This window comes from Lissotriton vulgaris, chromosome 5 (genome assembly GCF_964263255.1).
Source record: "Lissotriton vulgaris chromosome 5, aLisVul1.2, whole genome shotgun sequence".
In the NCBI taxonomy this organism is placed as follows: Eukaryota; Metazoa; Chordata; class Amphibia; order Caudata; family Salamandridae; genus Lissotriton; species Lissotriton vulgaris.
In genome coordinates, this window is record NC_141693.1 from 833430689 (window position 1) to 833458601 (window position 27913).

The following is a 27913-nucleotide window of genomic DNA, read 5'->3' on the forward strand; positions in this document are numbered from 1 at the left end:
CCTAAAGGAAATTTATTGGGAAAATGTGGCTACTCGGAATTGGAGAGATACCAATGCGGGTTCTATGGCTGAAGGTTTCTTAGAAGTTAAACTGTATCCCAGCTTAGAACTCTATTGGGATGCTATAACTACGCCTAGTGACAGGAAGCTCCTTTTTCAAATAAGAGCAGGCGCTCTCCCCCTTATGTCTCTAACAGGCAGGTGGGGGGGTCGTCTAACAGCAATGGTCCAGCCTGTGGAGCTCATAAGGAAACAATTGGTCACTTCTTATTTGCTTGTAGAACCTATGAACCCAGGTGCATTTGGTTAACACCAGCGTGCAAAAATCTAGGTACCACCAGTAGCGCTGTAGCTCTAAGAATTATTTGTACTAGCACTTCTTTGCCTTTAGTTATAGCAACAGCCAAATATTTAGGATGGGCATGGACTATCAGACAGAGGGTTTTAGGCAGCTGATTGTCTTTTATTGTATTCAGGGTTTGTCTGTATTTTATCATACTTGAATATTTTATTTGTAACTTTTACTTATGAATTAATGTTTTCTAAATGTTGAGATGCTTTCTTAACCCCTTGCATGCTTGTGATGGAACCGTTCCATCACAAGCCTCGGGTGAGCTGTGCTTGTGACGGAACGGTTCATCCACGACCCGCTCGCCGCGCCTGCGCGGCGCAAATTCCGCGCCTGCGCTGACGAAATAAAGGGCGGGCGGGTTTGTGACGGAACCGTTCCGTCACAAGCACAGCTCACCCGCGAGCCGTGACGGAGCAGTTCCGTCACAAGCACAGAACCGCCGCGCGGCCGCCCCGCCCCCTTAGTGCTGCGGCGGAATAGACGCCGCAGCGAAGGGGTTAATAATGTTTTTATATTTGTGATTGTACGTGCTTTTATGAGAAAAACTCGAATAAAGCATCTTTGAACTTGAGTAATTTAATATGCTTGATGCTTATTACAAAACAATAGTACATAATGCTGTCGGTTCTAAGTTTTAGTCTGGTCACAAAGAACAACTCTTAAGGAGCTTGTCAAAAAATCTCCACATATTTTTTGGCTGCAACCCCGTTTAAAAAAAATAGCATATAGTGTAAGCAAGCATTGTTACTTCATTACATTGTGAAGAAATTTGGGCAACTCAAACATTACAACAGTTCCCATAAAAATCCTCGGTATAGTGTCCCCTCTGTGGTGATGAGGGTAACATATTACTCAACGTACAAGTTAAATGAACATCCCCCCCCCCCCCCAAAAAAATACAGTGTAAAAAAATGAATGAACAGGGGCTAAACCTCTTATTGCCTAAGAAAATATCCCTACGGGGCAGGTGGGGAAAGAGGTAGAGTGGCAGATTGAAGTGAACCAACAACGACATTGCTTATTTAAGGCGAGCATGCCATGGTCTATGTTTATAGCCAGAAATGGTTAAAGAGGCCATCATCATAGGTTTGTGAATAGCATACAGGTTTGCTTAGAATATCATCAGAAAAGTACACAAATCCTCCTTAAACTTAGGGTCGCACCTCCAGAACAATGGGCCAGTTTCCACATCACAAAGGAATCCCAGAAAGGCACTAACTTCTCTTGCCGTGCCCATTGAAGTGGAATTGCATTTTCCCACTTGGGCCGATCTTGTATTTTTTTAGCATACATCATAATTGCCTACAATAGGAGCCCTCTGCTGAGACTCCAAGAAAGTATCGACTAGTGAGTTTATCATTTCAAGATTTCCGCCTGTTTCACAAAGATGCTGGCGTTATGTGCATACCATGCAATATGCTGGATGTTGCTGGCAAGTGCCAAGTGGCAGGGGTATGTCTTCTATTTCAGGTAAACATTGGGCAGTGGAGTTCACTCACAAGCCTTGAGTGTAATCTGCTCAACTCCTCCACCTAATGTAATGACACCGTCTCTGCGGGCAGCACAGGCAGTGGAATGGCGAGGTTAGCATTGCTTCTGGGGTCCAGTGGGGGTAGATTTGGAGTAAAACAAGAATTTATCAAATCGACACACGCGTTGCACCCTGTGCCTATTGCCACGAGTAATTACTAGACTTTAATATTAGGGAATCCATCCCATATGGCATGATAGCAGAGGCAAGGAAACTGGGCAATACTTTCTTGATGCTGAGGGTGTAACGGGATATTAACAGGTATCAACACATGCAAGCACTAGCATTAAGCGACTCCTGCAGGTTGAATAACAGGCCCATATCGTAGATATGATGCAGTCTAAAACTACGCTGAAAAATCATCAAAAAGCTTTACGTATTCAAATTGTTCTTATATTCAGTGCAAATCCATTCCCAGATGTTTTTTGGATGCTAGTGACCGATTTGTAATTGTTACGCAATTAGTCTATATATATGTCAGTTAAAGATTTGTTTTTTAAAGTCTTGCCCTATCAATTTCAGGGTTGTTGAAACAGGGGCTTCTTGTAGAACTCCTTAAAGAGGTTTTTCAATCTTGAGATTGTCTTTGGCCTGTTTGTTTAACTTAATATTCATTGGTCCACTACACTCCATTTTACTCAAGACCTCTCTGATCACTTTCTCTTTACATTCCTCCTCCCTCTCCTCTTCTTTCTACGTCATCAAATTCCGGGAGTGGGGGACAGTGACAGAGGCCCATGTGGCGGCCCTGTGCCTTTAAACCCATTTCCAAGCGCCTCAGCCCACCGGGAAATACCCGGGCGAATACAAGCCATTCTGATCCGTAAAATGCTCTGACTCCTCATGCCAATGGACTAATCAAGTTTTATTTTAGAAGAGTGTGATGATGAGAGGAATGAGTTCCATTTTCACGACGATGCGCATTGAAAGAAGTTTATTTGTTCTGCGCACTGGAAAATACGGTGACACTGTTATTAATTATAAAAAAGAATTGACCTAATCCTTCTCAAAGATGTTTGACTTGCAGCTAAAAAAGCTGGCTAGCACTGTCTGTTTTTTATGTCACACAATTTATATATTTTTATTTTGTTACAGTGACGGAAATGCTGGTGAATGTTCTCAGTATTTGCTCAGACGATGAACTAATGACTGAGGGAGAAGATCAGTTTGACGGTAGGACTATTTTCAAGCTTGTAGTAACTTTTATCTAAGCATATGCGGTAAATCTTTGCTCCACAGGATTGCATATATTTATTGAGATGATTCTTTTTCATTAAAGCCGTCTGTCTTTTCATTGATTTATTTGCACTTTTAAGTTTTAAAATACATGCATATCATGGCAAATTAATTACATTACCACGAAACTCTAAAACGGATTTGCATTACTTGTACATAATCTGTTCAGTTTGTTTCAAAACCGCCATTCATTTATTTTTGTAACTCAGGTTTGTGTGCTGCACTACAATTATTTTAAGGCCTTGCAGCATTTCTTTTTTATTTACCATGTATTATGTACTTTTGATATGTACTGTAGGCCTGCTACACTTGGATATTGATGTATAACACAACATGACTTTATATAAAAAATGATATGTATCTAATGCTCAGGCATTTAACATATACCGAGGTATAATCCCAGGAAGATGTAAATACGGGTTTAATTTCCCAAATATTATGTACAAATTATGCAAGCAGTGATCATTTTTCATTCATGTTACATGCTTGCATCGTCATGCAATTAGTGGAGTCATTTTTTAAAAGTTTAAGTATGTGCGTTTACATATTTTGTATTGTGTCAGTTTTTTGTCAGACGGGTTTAATTAAGGTAAAGTGAATACTTTGTATTTGTTTATTTATTGGAAACTGTAATGGTTTAGACCGCTTCTCCACACAAACCTGAAAGAAGATTATTTTTGGCAACAACTTGATGGCATTTTGTGTGTCCACTAATTTTCTCAACTAATGCATTTTTCAGTAGTTTGGCTGCTGTACATTTTTCATTTTTTTCTTTTCTGCATTCATTTTCTATTACCACTGGCAGGAAAAAATATCTCTGCTTTTTATTTGTCTCACTCACCTTTTTCTCCATCATTCACTTCCTCTTTATCTGGATTCTCCATCTGAAGAGCGACTCATATATGGCAATAAAAAAGGTACAGACCAGACAGAGCTACTTTGTTTTGAAATATGACTTCAAAAACTACTGTAATACGATTTACAGAATGTGATAAGTAATTTACTTTGTAATCGTTCGTTTTATTACACCCCTCTGATTGCTATTTCCCCCAAAACATAAAACGTTTAAGTTGTACAGTCATCAGAAGTCATATTCCTAGACATCTGTCTTTCTGTGCATGATCATTTTCTCAACTTTTCCCCTTCATTTTCGTAGATTTTCATCCTTATATCTGTTTCTAACATTTGCATATCTGACTTGCATGGCTGTTGACCTTTCATTTGTTTGTCTTGTCTCTGTGCTTTTGTGGTTTCGTAGTGTATATTTTTCTTTGATAAGTGTGCATGTAAAGTATATAATTGTTAACAAATATGTGCACAGGGATTATGATTACATATTAAAATAGTTGAATTTCTCGTTTTATATGTTTTGTCCTATTTGCTTTTAAAAACCTTGTATTTTCATAACGGCTCTTTTTGCGAGTGGTGTTTGGAAGTATAGAAATTATCATGAAGGTTTTTTTTTTCTCTTATGGATAAATAACTCTTTTGCAAATTAAAAAAGGATAGGAGTTTTGGAGGTTAGAATTCCACGCTTTCTAATGTAGCCTTAAGAGTCGTATGTAATTAACAGAGCTAATTTTGAAATGGTAATACAGAATTAATTTGTATCAGTTGTAGGACTATTGCAGTGTTTCCACTCAGTGGTAGAGGAACGATCTGTAAACGCAAACTTTGCTTTCATTTGTATCCCTTTTCTTTCTAATTTGCGTATTTAGTGTTGTGTTTCAGTGCATTGCCAAATTGCCTTCAATGAACAAACACATATTGAGGTTCGAAAACTATTTCTACTTTACCGCACCTAAGAATAAAGTAAAGATTTCCAAAAAGTTCAACAATGCAGGGATATGTCGGTCACTTCATAGACTCAAAGTAGATTAGTCAAACATGGCACGCTTTGGGATCCTTTTAATCATATTAGGCTTATGCTGCCTCACGCTTGTAGAAGTTTACAGTGTTAGCAGTTAATGAAGTGTCGATGTTCCACAGTATAAGCAGTTTGTGATCAAGGGCTATATATATACAGAAAAATCACATCTGAATAAAGTCCTCACACAGGCATGGTTTGTAATGAATGGTCTTCAAAGTCTGCAGAGTGAAATGTCGTTTTAAGGTTTTCCCATAGGGCGGTTGCATTATATGGAAATGAGGGTCTAATAATTTTCTTGTCCGCTGCGGCTGTGTAGTTATATAGGGCCACATGTATCAAATCTGGAAATTGCAATTACTTAATTGCGATTTTCTGAGAATCGCTATTAGGTAATCGCAATTTCCAATGTATGAAACTCCATGAGTTTCATATACGGATTCCTAGTGGGCCGCAAATCGACCTACCTCATTAATATTATTGAGACAGTTTGCAATTTGCGACCCCGTATGAATTGCTAAAAACAGGGGGATATGGGCCTGCTGGGGTCAGCGGACCATCATGTCAGTGATTGCTTTTAAATAAATAAATCCTTTTTTTTTTTAAATGCAGTTCGTTTTCCTTGAAGGAAAATGGGTTGGGTTTTATTTAAAAAATATAGTTTTCTTTTCATTTTTTAAGAGCAGGCAGTGGTCCTTGGGACCACTGCCTGCTCATAAAAAAACGTTTAACAACCTTTCCAAAGAGGTAAGAGGGTCCCTTGGGGAGCCCTTCCCACTTGTGAATAGGTTACCACCTACTTAAAGTAGATAAAATGTGAATGTTTTATAACCGCATTCACGGTCACAAACATTCATACATACCAGTAGGATTCGTTATTTGGAAGGGACACCCTCAACACGCCCCTCCCAAATACCAAATTGCAAACCCATTTTGCAATTCGGTAACAGGTTACAGAATTGCAAAATGTGGTTTGATACGAATGAAAAAATGATTGAAACCTGTGCCCCATAGTTTGTAATAGCCAAAGCTCGATATTAGTGTGTTTAGCATAATAAAAGGTGAACACTACTACATTTGTAAAATGGTTATTCTTGTAATTGAGATGTGTTTTTTTCCATTTAAAGTAGGTACAGCTGCAGCACGAAAAGAAATAATCAGAAACAAAATTCGTGCAATTGGCAAGATGGCAAGAGTATTCTCTGTCCTGAGGTAATCATAACATGTGTGCTTGTTTATGGTTGATGGTTATGCAGTTCTCCGTGTTGTGGGTTTTCATAGGTATTGCTTGTTTAATAAAACTATAAATGTTAACTCTTTAAAGTAGTGATAACATGCAAAAATGGTTTACAAACAACGGATACCCCGAGCTCTATGGCTGTGGGCTTGAAGAAACAGTACATGACGTTTGGACCGTCCAATGTTGTAAGGGAAAGTAATTTTGCATATTCTAAAATGCAATGTGCACTCAATTCTCAGTGTATTTATTATACTGATATTGTAACAGTATCCAACCCTTTATCAAAGTATGTGAATCTGTAAACGGCTGTGTTGGGATTCGAATGTCCCCCAGCATGGCAGAAGATTTGTGCCCCAGTCCTGAGTCACCCAACAGCAAGTCAATCTGGTATCCTGACTCTAATTTAACCTCCACACACACAAAATCATGGTGTACACTGTGAACCCAGGCATGAAATTGACATAGAGCCCCACATCCTTTCTTTGAGTTCATGGAGGGGAACCAAAAGCGAACCCTTGGCTGGGCTTGGGATTACTGTTTGTGTCTGTAGCGAAGTACAGTTGAGAGTAATTATAGCAGCCTAGCATGTTTTAAGTGATCAGTAGCTCATCAGGCATTTTTACCTGGCTCAAAGATGGGTGCAATCTCCAAAGGCCCACTTGAGTAAAGGTATGCTTGTGTGTCATGATCAGATCCTGTGCTGACATCTCTGTGTAAAAGTCGAATGTATTTACATGTATATGGTTGTAGGACTCCGTATTGTTTGAAAGCGTTTATGTATGTTGTTACCAGGTGATTCGCTGTGGTCTGACATGGCACAAGATGGAAGTTGTGTAACAGCCTCAGACAGTGCAAGTGTGTTGCTTGCATTCCTGAGGAACGGGGCACAACTGGTGACCCCTGACCCTGCTTCAGGGCCGGTCGCTCCACACACTGCGCGGACCCCCGTGAGTGTGCCCAAGGTCCCCCGCTACTGCCACAAGCTTGCCGCTGCCCGCAGCAGAGGCTTCTGGGTCCTGTAGTCCGTGTCTGCGCTGCCCGTGATTCGCCGCTGCTCCTGCAGCTGAGGATTATTGGTTTGTTATTGTGCTGTGCCTGTTTCTTATTGTTGTACTTTTTCTGCTGCCCCTGACTGTTATTTTGCGTTGTTACTGCCCCCTCGCCTCCGTCTTCCCGCTCTCCCCCCTGCTCCCCGCCGCTGCTCCCCTGCGGCCCGCCCCTTTGTTTTCTGTAACCCTCCCCATTCGCCGCCCCGCCTCCCAGCTGCTCCTCCCTCCCACTTCGCCATTTATGGGGGAGCCCACGCGCAGCAGGTGCGCCGACTGTGCGTCAAAGGCAAGCCTGTCCGCGCCTGGACCGCGCCCAGCGCCAGGACCCCTGGTCCTCGACGATGCCAGCCCACACGACGGACTTAAGACGCCACCACCCTCCACGCACTCAACGCCGGCCGGAACCCCGTCTGCTACCGAGCCACCCCAAAACGCACCCACGGACTCTTCACCTGCCAAGCCTGCAAATTCACCTGCCTCCAAACCTGCACTGCAACCGCCAAACCGAGCACCAGCAACAACCACCTCAAGTGCATCCTGCTCAACACCCGCTCCATCCACAGGCACGCCGTCGAACTCTGGAACCTCCTTGACACAACATCACCAGACGTCGCCTTCCTCACCGAAACCTGGATGAACGCCTCCTCAGCCCCCAACATCGCCATAGCCATCCCGGAGGGCTACAAGATCACTCAGAGGGACCGCATCAAGCAAACCGGAGGAGGCATCGCCATCGTCCACAGGAACACCATCCGCATCACGACCAACTCCGACGACACCCTCACCGCCGCTGAGCACCTTCACTTCCAGATACACACCAACCCCAAGACCACCCTCAGAGGCACTCTCATCTACAGACCCCCGGGGCCACGCACACTATTCAGCAAAGCCATCGTAGACTTTGTCAGCCCGCACGCCCTAACCTCCACAGACTACATCCTCCTAGGGGACCTCAACTTCCACCTGGAGAACAACAAGGACTGCAACACCGCTGCCCTGCTGGACAACCTCGCCAACCTCGGACTCAAGCAACACCCCCACCCATTACGCCAGCCACACGCTTGACCCCATCTTCTCCTCCAGCAAGCACATCTTCTTCAGCCACTCAACAGGACTACACAGGACAGATCACAGCTGCATCCACTTCAACTTCAGGAGAACCACGACTCACCATCACCTGCTACAGGTTCCTCGCAGAAGCTGGAGCAAGATCACGGCCGACCAGCTCACCACCGCCTTCAGCCAGAACCCGCCCACCAACACGACAGACCCCAACGAAGCAGCCTGCAACCTCACACAGTGGCACACCAACTGCGCCGATGAAATCGCATCACTGAAGAGTCCTCCCAGCAGACCCGGCAGCAGGAAAGCCTCGTGGTTTAACAACGACCTCAAAAACTCCAAGAAAACCTGCCGCACCCTTGAGAAAGCCTGGCGCCACGACCAGACAGCAGAACACATGACCGCCCTCAAGAACGCCACCCGCAAACACCACCAGCTGTTCCGCACCACCAAGAAGACAACATTCAAAGAACGACTGGACAACAACACCCACAGCAGCAAGGAAGTCTTCAGCATCGTTAAAGAGCTCTCTAACCCCAGCGCCTGCAACAACGACATCACACCCTCGCAAGACCTCTACGACTCACTCGCTTCGTTCTTCCACCGCAAGATCGCCGACATACACAACAGCTTTGGCGCACAGACCACACACCCAACCACCGAACCAGCGCCCCCCACCACCACCCTTTGCACCTGGACCCCGGTCAGCACCGAAGACACCATCCGCCTGATGAACACCATCCACTCCGGCTCCCCTACCGACCCCTGCCCACACCACATCTTCAACAAAGCTGACTCCATCATCGCACCCCAACTCCGGAACATCATCAACAGCTCCTTCACATCCGCCACCTTCCCGGAGAGTTGGAAACATGCCGAGCTGAGCGCCCTCCTGAAGAAACCCACTGCGGACCCCACGGACCTCAAGAACCTCTGCCCCATCTCACTCCTCCCCTTTCCAGCCAAAGTCATCGAGAAGACCGTCAACAGACAACTCTCAGCCTTCCTCGAGACCAACGGATCCCTCGACCCCTCACAGTCCGGTTTCCGAGCAAACCACAGCACCGAGACCGCCCTCATCGCAGCCACCGACGACATCAGGTCCCTGCTCGACAATGGGGAAACTGCTGCCCTCATCTTCCTGGACCTCTCGGGCAGCCTTTGACACCGTATGCTACCGCACCCTGATACAGCGCCTCAGCAACACCGGAATCCAAGGAACGGCCCCGGAGTGGATCATCTCGTTCCTCGACGGAAGAACCCAGAGAGTCTGCCTCCCCCCATTCCGATCCGCGGCCACCGAAGTCATCTGCGGCGTTCCGCAAGGATCCTCACTCATCCCCACCCTCTTCAATGTCTACATGATCCCTCTCGCAGCCATTTTGTTATTTTGTTATTTTGTGTCTTTTATAGCGCTCGGCTACTCAAAGAGTGTCCCGGCGCTTTATTGACAGCCTGAAAAAGACAAACACAACACATAGATTAAAAGAGAACGGGGTCAACAGAAAAAAGGAGTCTAGGAGGCAAAAAGCCAAGTTTTCAGGCTCTTCCTGAAGGCCAACAAGTTTGAGGTGCTGCGCAATGTCAGAGGCAAAGAGTTCCAAAGCTGTGGAGCCCGGGACATAAAGGAGCGACCTCCAATACGGGCCTTCCTCACGCGAGGAACAGTGGCAAGAAACATCGACTCTGATCTCAGAGATCGTGACGGACGATAAAAGACAAGCCTCCTTTGAAGATATTTAGCCCCTGCAGCATAAAGGGCCTTGTGTGCCAGAGTTAGGGTTTTAAAAACTATCCGCTTCCGGATAGGCAGCCAATGAAGGGACTGCAACAAGCCAGAGACTCTGACTCGCCTATGCAGGCCAAAAATGGCCCGCGCTGCCGCGTTCTGGACCCCCTGCATCCGTTGCAGGAGATATTCCGGCAGACCAAGATATAGGACGTTAGAATAGTCCAGTCTTGAACCGATCAAGGCCTGTACCGTAGTCCTCCTGTGGTCCTCAGATAGCAAAGGGAGAAACTTCCGAGTTGCCAACTTCCGAGTTAAGTTGCCATCGCACGGCAACTTAACCTCAACATCATCTCCTACGCCGACGACACCCAGCTGATCCTCTCCCTCACCAACAACCTCGCCACCGCCAAAGCCAACCTTCAGGAAGGAATGAAAGACATCGCGGAATAAATGAAGATCAGCCGTCTGAAACTGAACTCCGACAAGATGGAAGTCCTCATCCTCGGACCATCTCCCTCTGCCTGGGACGACTCCTGGTGGCCCCTGCCCTGGGCACCGCACCCAAGCCAACGGACCACGCACGCAACCTGGGCTTCATCCTGGACTCCTCCCTCACGATGACCAATCAAGTCAACGCCGTCTCGTCCTCCTGCTTCAAAACCCTGCGCATGCTCTGAAAGATCCTCCGATGGATCCCCACCGAAACCAGGAAGACGGTCACCCAAGCCCTCGTCACCAGCCGGCTGGACTACGGGAACACCCTCTACGCTGGAACCACAGCCAAACTCCAGAAAAGACTCCAGCGCATTCAGAATGCCTCAGCACGACTCATCCTGGACATCCCTCGCCACAGCCCCATCTCTGCCCACCTGAAAGACCTACACTGGCTCCCCGTCAACAAGAGGATCACGTTCCGACTCCTCACCCACGCACACAAGGCTCTACACGACACGGGCCCGAAGTACCTCAATAGCCCCCTCACAACCCTCCCCCCCTCCCCTCCCCCACCCCTCTGCGCCTTGAAAACCTTACGGGTGAGTAGCGCGCTATACAAATTTTGCTGATTGATTGATTGATTGATTGATTGATGGACTCAGAGTAGAGGGATGGAAACAGGAGTGCTTTAGAAATGCTTAATGACCTTTTCAGCAAGGGATTGCTGATTAGTACTTTCTGGGCACTACCATTTATAAATGGTAAACATAATGAGGATTGAGGGGTGGAGTCAGCAGAGACAGTTGATAATGAAAGAACATTTTCTGGGGAGAGCCTGAGTCATTTGTGTTTTTTCCGAAAAGTCCACTCTGGAAGGCTGATCAAAGCCTGATGCAAACCTACACTCGTGTGCTCATATTGTTGAGTACTCGCGCGTAGAGCCAGCATCATAACTACCTTTTTTTGAGCAGCCATCACCTTGCAACAAAGTGCCTATCTGCACTGCAGAGAAAAAACAGATTATGAAAACACAGGCCAAATTAGTTTATAAACCCAGACAGTGGAACCTCGTCCCCTGTCTCAAAATACTGTTTAAAAGTGAATTTGAAATGCACCCATTTTATTCTAGTTTGATCTGCTTCACTTTCCAAGGAGAAGAGCTGCTGTGGTCCAAGACTGGTACCTATAATAGCCAGCCACGTCCGACCTGACCCCACCACGCTTTCGCCAAAAGACTTGCACCCATCAGCCAAGCTCTTACTTCTATACTCCACACTTCCATCTACTCAGCCACCTTCTCAATCACATTGAAACACATATGGTAACTCCTCTGCTCAATTAAACATCAGTGGACCCAGCTTTGCTTACCAACCACAGATCAATCTTCCTCCCATCGTACCCCACAAAGGTCCTTGAGAAGCTAATCAACAGATGCTTCACTGACCATATCATACAGTAGAAGATCCTCAGCACTATGCATTCAGGCTTCAGTCCCAACCACAGTGCAGAAACAGAACTCATCGCCGGCACAGATAATATCTGCATGATCCTGGACAGAGAAGGTATGGCAACTGTCATCCTTCTGGCCCTCTCTACAGCCTTCAGCATCCTCGCAAATCCTCATCAGACAACTTCACGAAATTGGTATCTAAGGACCCGCTCGCTGATGAATTTGCTCATTCCTGACTGACAGAACACAAGTGGTCAGCCTTACACCATACTCCTCAGAAGCCCGCAAACACATCTGCAGAGTGATTCAAGTTGTGTCCGTCAGCCCAACCCTTTTTAACGCGAATGTGGCCCCTTTGGCCAATGTCATCTGCACACATGACATCAACATCCTCTCCTATGCTTATAACACACAGCTTAGGTAAGACCCCATCACAGGGAACAAGTTCACCACCTGCATGTCCGAAGTCGCCGTGTGGATGAAGGCCACCTGCCTCAAGCTCAACACCGATTAGACAGAAGTAGTTATCTTCAGAACAACCACTGCACGATGGGACAGTAGTTATCGTCAGAAAAATCACCTCATGATGGGGCTCTACCTAGAGGCTGGCCAACCTTGGACCAACACCAAATCAGGAACATTGAGATCATCATTGACATCAAGCTTTAAATGACCTTGCAAATCAAGGCTGTCACTGCATCATGCTTTCACATCTTGAAAATGCTCAGGAAGATCTTCTAATGGCTCCCATACAACACCAGAACAACCATCACTCATGCCCTTGGCATCAGCGAGCTGGATTACCGGAGCACCTCATACACTGCAAACATTAAACAATTCACCAGAAGATTACAAACTGTAGGGAACTCAGAAGCTTGACTCATCCTCAATATCCTAACTCAGAGAGCTCTACTGGCTCTCGATACACAGACGCTCCCAGTCTTAGCAACTCACTCACACATTAAAGGCAATACATAACATAGGCCCCACCTACCTGACCAGCATATCTCATTCCATCAACCAGACACACACCTTGGCTCTGCCAGACTCCTACTTACCCACAACCCAGGCTTCCTCATAAAAAAGTCCGGAGGCCAGTCCTTCTCGTACATTGACTCTGAAGCGTGGGACAACCTCCAACTACACATTAGAGCCACCTCCTCACTGAGTACAGCAAGAAGCTAAAGTCCAGGATTTATGAATATCCATGAGACATAGGCGAGGCTAGGCAATTACACTTGCTCAGTGTCTGGACGCCCTCATGGGTGTTAGTGCACTTTGCAAATAAACTTAACATAACTGCAAAATAAAGACTGCCTGATTCAGAGAATGCCACAGAAAAATATGTAGAACTTCTGTGCTAGCTCTGCATTTACTGCACTTCAGACATTACAGCAGTGCCTCTAACTGGAGGAGGAATATCCTTCTACTGTAACTGTTGGATCAGACAACTGGATTTATCTTCACAAAGCCACTGCAGTGCCAGAGAAGGAAGCAGTGTTGCCCAAACGAACCCTGGTGAGCACAACAGCCTAGTTTATACCCTGTCCTTGGACACTCCCCCACTTGGGAATTCCAAGTGTACATCCCATCAGAATAATTACTAATGATAGGCACCGACTGAACGTTTGGCTAACAGAGTTCAGTGGGACAACTTATCAAACATGGCTCTTCCCGCACAATAACAGAGCAGCCATTTGCTATGCACTGACTTATCAGTCCGATACAATATAGCAATGCGGAACCTAAGCTTTAATTGTGATTACTACCATGCCTTCATTCTATAGAGAGTCCCATAGTACATCTTTGTAGATCCACTTACTCAATTTGTACTGTATTGACTTCTCTTGTGATGAAAATATATATATAAAAAAAACAAGTGTTGATCTCAACATTACATTGTTATGTTATGTTAGGGAATTTTTAAGTGTGCTATTACCCAAGGGTGTCCTGGCGCTATCAGAGTAGACGGCATGCTAGACAAAATGCTTTAGTTGTTAAATAGCCAAGATCTGAAAGAGACACGTTCATGGTAGATTCCTTACCTTAGAATATCCCCAGGTGTCAGACTGGATCCGGAAAGCTTTCGTCAGCAGTACTCCTGCGCGTCGATAGGCGTCATTGTTCGGCTCCTGGTGCGTCGTTGCCATTGTATTCTCCGCGATGACATCACTGTAGCTACTTAGACGCGCTCTGACGTCAGTTCTTTCTTTTTCCGTGCCAGCAAGCGCAGATCCGGAAAGAGCGGTACCTCAGCACTTGTTGACGAAGTACATTTTTGCTATTATTTGTAAGTATTCTGTACCCCTGGTACATAGGGATCCCCGGTTTCAAGCTTTGCGTAACCTGTCCACGCACAATGTCGCTGACGGACCTGCGTCGTGAGTTTCTCTTCTGCCTGGGGCGTGACCACGACATTGAGTCGTGTTCCCACTGCTGGGCCATGGCCCCAAAAACTTTGCCTGAGCGGTCCCGAAAGTGGCACGTCGTTCCAAGCCCAGGTCCCATGGGAGGTAGAGGGCCAAGTCGCAGAGCAAGCACCATCATTTAAAGTTTTCGCACTCGTAGTCCGGTAAGGCGAAGTACAAAAAGTCAAAAAAGCGTGGCCGCTCTTCGTCCTTCCCTCGCCGGTCGCGGGACATGGCTGAGGGAGTAGGTGGCACTGCCCTTGCGGCTCCGACGAAGCCTGAGCAGTTACCGTTGGCTTACCCACCTTTCCGGAGTCCATCAGCGACTCCGGCCGAATTGCAAGAGTTTGTGTCAGCAATGGCACGTATCTTCGGCCCATGCTGCCCCGTCGGCACGCCGTTGGGCTCCCGCGGGCCCCACTGTTCCGCGTTCCTCGACGTCGCCGGCTCCGTCCCAACGTCGTCGACGCCTAGAGGCCTCCATGGCTCCAGCCGTGGCTCTCCGTTCTTGCCGTACGGCCCCTATCGACGTCGCTGACGCGGCCGGCGGCCAACACTGGCATCAACTTCTTTGGTGACATTGGCACGGTGCCAGAGGGATGGCTCCCGACGCCGATGGGGGCTTTTACCCTTTTATTCAACCACATTCCTTGTGGAGGAAGGAGAGGACTGGGAGGGGTTTGAAGACTCTCTCGCAGCACAGTACGAGTCTGTCCCCAACTGGGATGAGGAGGCAGAGGCTGGTGGCCCGGATTACACTCCGGCGTCTGGTTCACCATTCCCTTCAGCTACTATGGAGGAGAGTGGTTCCTTTTCCACAGTCCTACGTAAGGGCTGCCGATGCTATTGGCCTCCAGCTCCCTACAGTGGCTGTCAGGACCAACCTACTTCGGGCAGCTTCTTCCTCTACAGACCCGCTGTTGCCGTTTAATGATGCACTTACTTATGTGCTTCTGGGCACTTGGTCCTGGCCCAACACAGGGGCCCCTGTGGAAAAAGGTGTGGGCCAACTCCATCGTCCGGCTCTGGCGACCTTGCCTTCCTCACCCAGCACCCTGCACCTGAGAGTTTGGTGGTTCGTGCCTCGATGTCCCCGAGGGCCAGCGTGTGGGTCAGTCCAACAACACCCAGGCTACCAGTGCCTCCAAACCTTCCTAGTCCGTTGTTTCAGGACCACCAGAACCCAGTGGGTGGCAGGATTCATCATCACCTCCCCCACTGGCGCACCATTACATCAGACAGGTGGGTTCTGGAGATTGTTCGAAGGGGCTACCACCTCCCCTTCGAGTCTACCCCCCCCCCCCCCAGCCATGCTACGGCAGTTCCACAGCATGTCAGGGGGTCATTTGGCACTTCTCCAGCAGGAAGTTACAGCCCTGTTGGCCAAGGGGGCCATTGAACGTGTTCCGACGCCAGAAGTAGGTCGTGGTTGTTACTCCCACTACTTCTTGGTTCCAAAGAAGGACAAGGGTCTACGTCCCATCTTAGACCTTCGGAGCGTAAATCACTTCCTCCGGAAGGAGAAGTTCAAAATGCTCACTCTGGCTCAGGTCTTGTCTGTTCTCGACCCACAAGACTGGATGGTGGCACTGGACCTGCAGGGGGCTTATTTTCATATTCTCGTCCTGCCGGCCCATAGGCGTTACCTGCGATTCACGGTGAGCCATGAGCATTTTCAGTTCATCGTGCTCCCCTTTAGCCTTACCAGCGCCCTTCGGGTATTCACGAAAGTGATGGCGATGGTCACAGCTCATCTGCGCAGATCAGGGGTCGCACCTGATTCCCTCCCAGAAGCTCCTCTTCATCAGAGCGGTTTTGGACATGGCGCAGTTGTGGGTTTATCCTCCCGAACAGCGAGTTACTGGACATTCGGGCTATGATTCTGATCTTTCAGCCCTTGTCCTGGGTTCGGTCACAACGTCCTTGGGGCTGCCCGGACTCATGGCCTCCTGCATCCTGCTGACCAACCATGCCAGGTGGCACATGCGGGCTCTGCAGTGGGACCTAAAGTTCCAGTGGGCGCAGCATCAGGGGAACCTGTCCGACTACGTCCAGATCTCCAAGGGCACTGCACAACAATTGCAGTGGTGGCTCACAAATCAGTATTGGGTCAGCTGCAGATCCCTCTCCCTCCCCCAACCGGAGCACACAGTGGTGACGGATGTATTCCTCTTGGGATGGGGCGGCCACATGGGAGAGGCGGAGATCAGAGGCCTCTGGTCTCCAGCGGAGTCCCAGCTCCATATCAACCTTCTTGAGCTTCGGGCGATAATTCTTGCACTGAAGGCATTCCTTCCCTCTGTCAGGGGGAAGTTAGTGCAGGTGTTCACGGACATACCACCGCCATATGGTATTGCAACAAACATAGCGGGGTGGGGTTGTGGACCCTATGTCAGGAGGCTCTGCGTCTCTGGACATGGCTGGAACCTCACAGCATTTCCTTGATGGTTCAATACCTGGCGGGTTGTTTGAACGCCAGGGCGGACGAATTCAGCAGCCGGTGTCCGATGGATCACCAATGGCGTCTTCACTCAGAGGTGGTGCAAGGTCTCTTTCAACAGTGGGGAGTGCCTTGGTTAGATCTATTCGCCACCGAAGAGAACGCGCAATGTCATCAGTTCTGCGCATTGGAATTTCCAAGGCGGCACTCGCTCGTGGCGCTTTTCATTGCGAGTGGAGTTGTGGTCTGTTGTACGCCTTTCCGCATCAGGGCTCGAGAAATGTACTCGCCCGCTCGCAAATGCGAGTGAATTTTGTGCAGGTCGAGTCAGTTTCAAGGCCTACTTGACCGGCCTGGCGAGTGCTATCTGGTAGGTGCAGTAGCATGTGGAAGGCTCTAGGTGGCAGCATTGCGGTGCGGTGCGCGATGAAAGGCTTTAGGGGGCATCGTGCACGCACTGCCTATTGTTTGGGGGCCAGGGCCGTCAATCTTGTAGCGCGCGAAAGCGCTACCAATGACGGCCCTGGCCTGCCCCCGCGCTGTGCTGCTCAAAGTACAGCAGTGACGTAGCACGCCACCACACGTGCTCTCCTCGGTGGAGTCGGGACTCGGGACAGAGTGCTGGGCGATTTGGCCTGCAGAGGTGAGTCAGTTTCGACAACTTGCGTTTACATCCTTTTGTCAAATGAGGCTGAGCGGACTGATCCGATCTGCTGAGTGGAGTATCCACGCTTTGTGTACATGTGTCACCCTACAAAGGTGATTGTGTGTTTGCAGTAAGAACCATTTCCGGCTCCTGACGTGATAACACCAACAAGCACACCCGTGGCGGCTTCTATTTTGTGGGTGCCCCGGCAGCGGGGACGTGGCAGATGGGGTGATTTCCCGCTCCTGGAGCTGCCGGCAGCGCTAATCTGTATTTAGTGCACGCATCGCACAGCCCTGCACACATTTACATTTTGCAGTGATATTGAGAGTGCGGCCTGCGTGCGTGACGGGGCTCACCATGCACGATTTAATAACCTGAGTGCACGATTATTTGGATAAATAAGAGCGGCGAAGGGCTGGAGTTATGAATGGTTTGATAACCCCTACAGAGCCAGGGTAATGGGGAGTTAAGTTGTTGATGGAGCAAGGTTACGCAGGAGGATTATCAGGGAGGGGGCACTACAGTGTGCCTGAACTTCATCGCACGTGACCCAGAGCGGAGAGGCAGCGCGGGGAATGCATTACAACCTAGCGCAGAGAGGCACGCTTAAGATCCTTCCCTCTGTGTGCGCCCTGTTAGACGGCGTCACAGCATGTTGTGTTATGCATTCATTTGTTAAGCTGTGCCATGCCATTTTATCGTATGGCATGTCTAGTTACGTTGTGCTGTGTCATGCCACGTTGTCCTTTGCCATTCCTGATATGTTCTGCCTAATTCCATTTGCTACATGACCTGAAAAGATTCTGAATTGCCATGCAGTGCTGTGATGCACGCATTACACAACATGTAAAACACTGTCACGAAACAGAGCACGCCTGAACTGCTACCTCACTGAATACTTGAAAAATATTTTACACAACACGCTCAAGTGAGCCACACGCATACTTATGATTAGCTAGTCCATACGACAGACACAATGTTTTCCGTCTTATTATGACCGTATTCTTACAAACATCGTGGTTTTCAATGGTGTGTGAATGTAACGTTTAATGGGCATTTTAAACATCTAGCGCCCAGTCGCTTGCTACCTATAGCAGACATATCACAGCATCTAGGCAGCAAGCTCATTTTCTTCTTCCCTGCTAATTTGTCATGTAGTCCGCAAAGGAAATGTGGCGGTCTTTAGGCCCAGCTCCGGCTCCCTCCCTCCACCCCACCCCCATGACGATGGCTGATTTATATCATGTGTGCAAATGTGTTCAGAGCTACTGCCACGCTTTGTGTACATGTCAGTCACCCTTGCTCCGGCTCCCTCCCTCCACCCCCACGACGGTGGCTGATTTATATGGGCAATGACCAGAGCTACCGCTTGTGTTTTTAAATAGCAGTCAGAAGAGATTCGGCGCTGAAAGAACCTCGGCGCTGCCAACCAAATTAGTCCGGAACATTTGTATAACAGCAATCACTAAGGGAGCGGCGCAGAGAGTGGTATTATCCTGCCTGTTTATCTTGTTGTGGAGCGCAGCATCTTTATTCCTTAATTAGAGCATTTGTTATCGTTCAGCCTCTGCGTCCACTTTTGTAGCAGCTTGCCTTTTCCTGACACGTTATGTTCCGAGTGTATTTTATTGGTCCTTGAGCATAATGAGGTATTTCATGTGAAGAATTTTTAATGGGTTGTCAGTTTTGAACATTGGTATGACTTCCCATTGTAGAACCTGGATGAGCCTAGCAGCCCAAACAAGTGAGATTTATCCAGTGCACCCTCGAACAAATGCAGCTCTTTAATACCTTCATAAGTAAAGTTGCTCTAAATGAATCTCGGGCACCTGCTTCCTCCTGCACAGTTGGATGGCAGTTACCTGGTAGCAAGGCTAGCTGGTACGATTCCACTCTCTTTCACACCGATGGTCTCTGAATGTCTACCGATGGTCTCTTTAGCGCTGTTATAGGGGGGAGCCGTTACAGGGCTGGGCCCTAACCCCCTCATTTCCTTTCACTTGATTTCACTTGTTTTTTATACTTGTCGTCCGTGTTTTCTCTTTCTCACCTTCTAACTATCTTTCTATTCTGCCAACTTTTCCCCTTCCTGCCTTTGTGCTGGGTCATGATTTGATGACCAAAAAAGAAGTCCCCGTCGCTAAAATGAAGTGCCGGTACTCTCTACCTACCACCCCTGGCACAGCCTATCTTACTGTTATTACCACACCCGAAAATCTTTTCTATCCTGCACATTGTCTTATACATGGATTTGTCTTCGGTTTTCTCTTTTTCAGAGACAGATTAGGCCACCTACAGTACCTGCTGGCCGATCTGGGGCTGAGTTTCTGTCCCTTTTGACGCTTTATTTTTTTACTGATGTGTGGCTTTTTTTAATTCTCCTGTATACAAATAGAGGTGGTTTTGAAAACAACATGGTAAGGTCTGTCTCAATAAAATATTTTTAAATTTTAAGTATTTCCCAGCTTTAGGACTAACGTGCCTAGGTATCAACAAACCTCAATGGAGAGTTAGTGACCTCATGTTTGCTACTAAACGTGCCTTTCTAAAGCAGTTTTTGGCATCTCATTTAGTGAGCCTCTCTAGCATGGTCATTTTTCCAAATTAACATAACTAGTCAGTGTCTGTCTTCTCGCAGTATATATGACGCCTGCCATTTGTATACCATCTCAGTGAGTCTTCTCTGTACATTTTCTCAATCAGTCTCCTCGGTCACTTAGGTCTGTTACAGGTATGTTAACTTTCAAGATTAACTAAGTGACTGCTGTAAACTTTGGGCGACGTAAAATTTAATTTTCTGTTTAGTATAAATCTGATTTGATTTACTAATACACCAGCACTGTAATGCCAGTAGATCTGACTAAGTGACTTTACAAGAATGTTGTAATGTAAAGCGTTACGTGCAAATAGCATGGGAAATTGAATTATATGCATTTGTGGAAGCAAAGAATTGTATAATAGAATGACATTGGTGTAGTAAGGTCAAATGAGAGTTGCACTGTCAAGCAAGTCCTAAACTGTGCCCTTGAAAATGCAATCTCGAGCTTCTGCATAAGAATATTTGTATGTTTCCTCACCTTCATTGCTTGATTTTGCTCGCAAGAAAGTGTCACCATCACCTCTAAGGTGCAGATTGTGCAGATTGTGTGACCGCTAAATTAAATGGGTGATAACTTAATCAAATTTGCCGTTAATTTGGTTGGCCAACGTTTTCCTGGGTTGTTGGCGCTGCAAATGTTTTGAAAAAAGTCCATTATGTGATCAATTTGTGGGTCGAGTGCATTGCGGTTAGGTCGAGTAGAAAAGTCTACTCACTCGACCTGCAGGTCAAGTAAGATTTTTTAGATTTGTCGAGCCCTGCGCATATACCACTTCTGCCCAGAGTGCTGAAGAAGACTGGCTGAGTGCCTGGTTAAACTTTGTAGGTTAGTACTCATTTCTTAGCTTTTCGTTCTCTGCTCTAGTATGAGTATTTGGGTAATGGGTTGACTTTTTAATGAACAGTTGGTGCTCATTTTTAGCCGGCTCTGTTCAACATTGAACCTTAACCAGGTCAGCTGTTCTTTTGAACTGGGCATCTTGAATCTAAGCAGTCATGCTTACAAGCGGTAACTTAACTTTGAAGCTTTTCGTAAAATACTGTGATTCAAAAGCGATCTGAGAAGTGCTTATTAGGTATTTTTGTAGCGTAACCTAAACTTACCATGCATATGTCTGTACCTTGCTTAGGAATAGAATTGCTTAATAAAAATAGAGGAAGAGAAACAGATTGTCGGCAGTGTATTAACAATCTTTAGTCGATAGTGAAAAGTCTTTGTGACGTTCATTGTTGTGAGTGCCTACTTCTAGAGAAGTGCAACTAATATCAATCAATCAAAATACTTTATTAGATTATAAAATATAATCATAAAAGTTCAAACAAATACATTAAAATCTAATGTTACAGTGATCACCATTAATAATGATCAGAAATAATTTAGAACAGCCTCTTGTAATCAATGCCTGTTAATTGAAAAGCAGTCGAATTGCGCCAATAAAGTGCATTTTATAAGGAGGCTCCACATAATGGGACACAAGATAGTTTAAAAGCAACAACAAGTGGTAAAGGGCAGATCTTTGTAGATTGAAGTCCTGGCTTATAAGAATCGGTATTATAAAAGATTTCCTAAAAAAGAAAGCCTTAAAAATTACAAAAGAATATAGATTGTGACAAGTGCAACAAATAAAAATATCAAATAGATGGATTGAATAATCTCAAAGAACGCTCTTCATGAAGTACAAAGTAAAAGAATAGTTCTGCAGGCAGCAGCGCACATGAAAAACTATTTGGCAGTGTTATACCTGCTGCTCAGCCCGTGTGACTTGTGTGGTGGAATGTTGGTGAGTGAGGTGGCTGTGGAATGTTGGTGAGTGAGAGACCCAGTTGGAGGATGGGCTTTGCAGCAGGCTGCTCCTGGTGGGGCTCTACTTGATAACATATATCCTGAATAAATCTACCTACTTAATATACATGGACTACAAGGCTTCAGTTTTACAACATATTTTGGCCTCAATTTTAAGGGAACTGAAAAAGAATCTATGTGTGCAAGAGGATGGAAACCAAACTACAAGTATCTACTACCGGAAGAAACAAAAAATGTACTTTAAAGGAACCTTACATGCAAACTTATCTACAGTGAAGGACAGTATGCCCCAACCCCACCAGTGTCCTATGCCATCGGACTGCCTACCAGCCGGGGCATACTTTGCAGCACTCTTGGTGAGCTGTGCGTTGATTATGCTTGGCTGCGTTATTTTGCTGTAGTTGGACCTGCACTGTCCGTGTACTTGTCCGGACTTTGACTTTGCCAGCCCAGGGGCATACCCGCAAGTGTTCTGCGTGTTTCCTCTGTACATTTATTTCAACCCCGTCGTGCCACACCCTGCCTGCGTGGATATATGCTGTACTTTCTCATCTAATGAGGTCCGGCAATGTCTATTGCACATTTGTCATCAGAGCTTTGGAACTCAAAAGTAACGGTATTGGTGAAGGCTTGTAAGTTTGAACTGTCTGGTGCTCGTGCATCTCTGCTCGAGCCCACTTTGAATATTTCCAGATTTTGGCTGCCACTGGTTTGGATCTTTGGGGGTGAGTCATCTCTTGTTTCACTGGTATTTGTCATTGGCAGCCCCCATGTCAAGTGTCAGTTCAGCCGCAGCGGTGCGATCTGAAAATGAGGCGCGTACTGTTTACGGCGCATGATCTTACCTGCATTCTTCTAGCCCTGCAGTGCCTTCGTGGGATCTTGTCTGACGTTGTTGATTCTACGCTACTCCTGGCTGCTCAAGCTCGCTCTGCTGCACGGACACGCCGTGAGCCATCCGGCTTAGCGTCAAGTATCCACCATCTTGATGTTGGAGGCCACGTCAAGGCTGCATTGGAGAGCGATGACCTCATCAGCAAGCGTATCCTGGAAAAGCGATTGCTGCAGAGGCTCCTGGCAGCCTCCTTGTGTGTGAAGTAGCTGGTCATGCCTTAGCTGGTCAAGGGGTCTTCTTTGTGCCTCTACGTGTTTACTGGAACGTGCCTGCTCATATACTTACTCCAGTGTCCCGTCAGTGGCAATTAATCTAATGGACTAGCCACGTTCTTTGTGGTAATCTTAGGACACCTTCACATACATAGTGCAGTCTCCACACAATTTCAAGTCAGCAGTTTGTGTGGTGAGGATAATGGACTTCATCACCAGCTTCGTCGGGTTATGTACAGAACTTGTCAATATCTTCATCTTTCTTTCAGCGCAGACCATGGTGACCACTTTATTTGTTTTGGTTTTTTTGCTTTGTTTTGACATGTATGAACTTGACTTGTGGTGATCATTTAATGTATGAGGAATTTTCTTTATTTAACTTATGTATGGAAAATGAGTTTCACTTCAAGTGCAGCAGGTCATTCTCTTGTTTTGGGGGTGTGCGGGCTGTGTCTGGTCATTACAGTTAGCCTTCAAATGTTTGTTGCCTTATGGAAAACATTTTCTTGTCTGGACTCTAATTTTTTGCCTAATGACTTGCTCACTGTATACTTAAAGGTTTAATGTGAGACATTAAGTTCTTATGTCCTAGTGATATGCTTTGTGTTTTTTCTTTCTCTACTGATGATAAGAGCCTGCCTAAGGATTTTTACACCCTACTGCCCCACCAGTGTCAAGTTTCATTCGGACAGACCATGGACAGGGTGTATGTCCTTCCGCCTGAATTTAATTTTATAAGCGTCTGGTTACACCCCCCACAGGTCAGGAGGCATCTCTTATTTCAAGTAAACAAAAAGTGTAGAAGTGGGATACCAGTCTTGGTTGCAGTGCAATTTTGATAACTGGCAGTGTGATCTAGCAGTTTCTCAAAGGGACATTGGGAGTCTATGCGGTATGCGCTCATTTGGACAACTACGTTTTATGGTAATTCTTTTAAATAAATGGAGAGCTCAATATTTATGATAAACCATCTGTCATAGACCAAAAGACTTTACACTAGTTCATGCCACAATCCTATATTGACATTATTCTTTGGGCCGAGCAGTTTGGCCGTTACGGTCAAGCTGAATTTGAATCAGCCGTGTGACAAAGACAGCTCGCACACCCTTACCTTGCCATATGGTTCGTCAGGGGTGTATCTCACACATTCTTGTTTTGGGCGGTTCCCTACTGCGCCTTGTGGTTGCTTCTCTTTTTCAGCACTTGTGAATTAGCCTGGCCAGCTGGTATGTGAGTGGCACAGAGGCTTGGTAAGTTGTCTTAGGGTGGGTAGAGCGTGTGTTTTTATTTTTTGCTTGGTGGAAAGGGAGAAGAGGTGAGTGTTGTGGTGCTTATGTGTTTAAAGAAGTTGTGGGTTGCGTGGTGTGTTTTGTTCTTTGCCACCACCAAAACCAACCTCCACGAAGGAATGAAGGCAGTTTCCACCTGGATGCAGACCAACTGCCTGAAACTTAACTCGGACAAGACAGAAGTCCTCATCCTTGGATCCACCCCCTCTGCCTGGGATGACTCTTGGTGGACAACCGCACTGGGAGCCGCACCCACACCCACCGACCGTGCACGCAACCTGGTAGTCCTCCTGGACTCATCGCTCTCAATGACCCTGCAAGTCAACGCCATTTCCTCCTCCTGCTTCAACACCTTTCACATGTTCCGCAAGATCTACATATGGATCCCCACCAAAACCAGGAGGAATGACACCCAGGTCCTGGTCAGCAGCAGGCTGGACTACGGCAACGCCCTCTACGCGGGAACCACGGGCAAACTCCAGAAGAGACTCCAACGCATACAGAACACCTCCACACGCCTCATCCTCGACATACCTCGCCAGGGCCACATCACTGCCCACCTGAGAGACCTGCACTGGCTCCTCGTCTACAAGCGGATCACCTTCAAGCTCCTCACCCACGCTCACAAAGCACTCCACAACGCCGGACCAGCATACCTCAACAAGCGTCTCACCTTCTACATATCGAATCGCCAGCTGCGTTCCGCCGACCTCGCCCTTGTTGCCGTCCCACACATCCACATGTCCTCCACCAGCGGCAGATCCTTCTCCTACCTCGCGGCCAAGACAAGGAACACCCTCCCCACACAGCTGCGACAGACCCAGGACCTACTGACCTTCAGGAGACTCCTCAAGACCTGGCTGTTCGAGCAGTAGCTGCACCCCCTCCTCCTCAGCGACTTGAGACCCTCGCGGGTGATTAACGTGCTGTACAAATATTTGGTTGATTGATTGATTCTTTTCCTGAGCTATTTATTGTTATCTTTCAAACATGTATTTTCTACATTCTTACATGTATTACATTGCATTCCCTTTTTGACTTTTACCATCTTTACATTTGATATGTTATTTATAGTCGCATGCAGTGTCTTTTACCATCTGTATATTTAGTATGTCAATATGTGTCTCCCAATCGTTCATTACTTTGACTTGCGAGTTGTACATGTTGTAGTAGTAATGTAATCTTTGTTTATTTAAAGAAAGGATATGCGTTATACCTGCTGCTCCTCCAGTGTGTCTGTTTTGGTGGAATGTTGGTGAGTGAGGTGCTGTGGAATGTTGGTGAGTGAGAGAATCAGTTGGTGGATGGGCTGAACAGCAGGAAGGCTGCTCCTGGTGGGGTTTCTCATGTAACATCTTATCCTGAATAAATCAATCTGTTTATTCTGCTTGGAACCGGACCTTCATTCTTCCACAACAGTCAGGCACCTAGCAAACAACAGTTTGAACCTGACTAAGGAGTCTGCAGAGTTCCCCTGAATCTTTGAGAAAGGTTATCAATAAGCACTGGTAAACCTAAATAGGTCTAACTTCTAAATGAAACCGCTTTTTCACTGTTTAAGTGGGAGGCTGTGTGGATCGGTCAATCAGTGACTGTGGTAATTATTTTGTAGTTGGATGAATAGCCCTATAAGTGAGTTCCTAGATTATTGAGTGCATGAATGGATGGGTAGGCTAGTGCATAGATGGATGGTGCTATGAATGGCTAAGTGCATGAATGGACGAAGGCGGTCAGCAGATGAGTGTGTGATTAGATGGATGGTTGTATAAGTAAATGTATGTATAGCTAGATTAATACGTCAGTACATCAATGGATAACGCCTGCAAAGGTACTGTATAGGATATTTCAATGTAGGAAAAATGTTAGTTAATCGAGTAGAGGCATTGAATGGATGAATTATGGATTGCTTGAAAGGCTGAAACTAAGCAATGGACAAAAAATACATCCAATATAGTTATCCCCGTTGCACAAATAATTCAAAAGAAGGAAACACTGTACATTCCCAGGAAAGCGGACGGTAGATCCTACCGGCCAGTGGAATGCAGATTAAAACCAGCATCTGTAATGTTTGTGATTTTTGTGTTTTTAACTCTGATTTGTGAAAAGAGTGAACTGGAGATTTAGCCTGCATTCTTATTTTATTCTAACAGGAAATTGTTTTACGCCACCAGTCTCACATTTCCCTAGACCCTCTATGGATAATTCAGGCCTTCCACTTTTCTTGAACAGAGAAGTGGGTATAAACCTTCTTTTTCTTAAAGTTAAACACACCTTCCTCTTCCAGATTGGTAACTATCGTTTGGCGATGTGTGAACCTAGTCTTCGATTTCACGCATCATATCACAACATACTCCCCTGAGATCCCACTCTGGGCTTACCCAGCTGCCTAGGTATCCTGACACCCAGGCACCTATGCCAGTGGCATGTCAGAAAAATCAACACACTTGGGGACTTTTTTTCCAATGCCAACTTTCTATCACTAACTAATGATGCAATGTTATTTGTCTTTCCACAATGTGGATCTAATCCGAGTCTATATATGATTTATTGTCTATGGTTATTCAAAACCTTTACAATTTGAAAACAGACTTAATTAAAACAAAAATTGCATTCAAACATGTTAAAAATTATACTTTCTGCGATTTGAAACATACTGAGGTTGCCACAAGGGTCAGCCGGATGACTGCTATCTAGTCATTCCTCATTTTTAGCAGGACAAAGGTTCGATAAAGTGCAAATTGCATTGCGACAATCATTATTACAGAGAAGGTGGATGATAAATTGGTCCTCATTACTAACCAAGCAGTAACCTAATAAAGTGCTGCGCAATATAAGAACATCCATGAGTGATGCCATGTGATCGTCTGTGTTGAACTCTGGGATTTTCATCAGTCAAGGTTCTGTTGGTTCTATTGCTGTTGAATGCAGTTTAATGTGGCTGGTTGAGTTCAACTAATAATTTAACTCGAAAAAAAATAGCTGCTGGTTATTCTCAATGGTAGCAGCACAAAAATTAAGTGAGAGTTCAAATGCCATACTATGGCCTGTCTGGTAGCAGCATATTGCTCCTCATTACCAACTGGGCGATGGGCTGATAAAGTGGTGGTGCAATGTAAAAACCATTAATAGCAACAGAGCGGTCAGTAAAACAGGCACCCACATGTTTGCATCACTCAAGGGACTGTTTTGGTTGAACACAACTCCGTTTCTCAGATGGTTCAGAAGAGTGTAAAAAGACCCAGCGTGTTGGATGCAATGGTGACAGACTTTGTCAGTAAGATGTTCAGGGCTATATTGTCGGGATTTACAGAGCCGATGGTAGCTTGTCGACATGTGCAAACTCCCAGTTTGTTCCCCTCTCTCCGTAGTCTGGCCCTGCGTTTGCTTAGCAGTGCTGGGCAGAGGCACCCAAAATGTTTAAATGATTATTCGCAGTTGCCACATCCCCTGCAAGTTGTATGCGTACTTGGGCGACTCCAGCTCGCTAGATGTTTTCAGAAATGGGCACTCGTCTAGCCTGAGGCCCATGAATTTTACTTTCTAATGGACGGCGTACGTGCAGGATAGATATGGTGCTGGGGTGGCTGGCTGATGCCTACTAATAACTGCCCAGGCATGCCTGTATTTGGTGAATAGTGCCTTTTCCGAATCAAATGACCAAAG

At 46.3% G+C, this 27913-nt stretch overlaps 1 protein-coding gene across 9 annotated transcripts in view; it reads left to right on the forward strand.

Moving 5' to 3' along the window:
• PPP3CB (protein phosphatase 3 catalytic subunit beta) overlaps positions 1-27913 on the forward strand; it is a 1016614-nt gene that overhangs the window by 782985 nt on the left and 205716 nt on the right. For 5 of the 9 annotated variants that reach the window (XM_086922326.1, XM_086922329.1, XM_086922332.1 and 2 more), the window contains 3 exons: positions 2979-3056; positions 4010-4036; positions 6114-6198. In XM_086922326.1, coding sequence (XP_086778452.1) covers positions 2979-3056; positions 4010-4036; positions 6114-6198 — 190 coding nt within the window. The remainder of the gene's footprint in view (positions 1-2978; positions 3057-4009; positions 4037-6113; positions 6199-27913) is intronic. The other 4 variants (XM_086922328.1, XM_086922330.1, XM_086922333.1 and 1 more) reach the window with 1 other exon arrangement.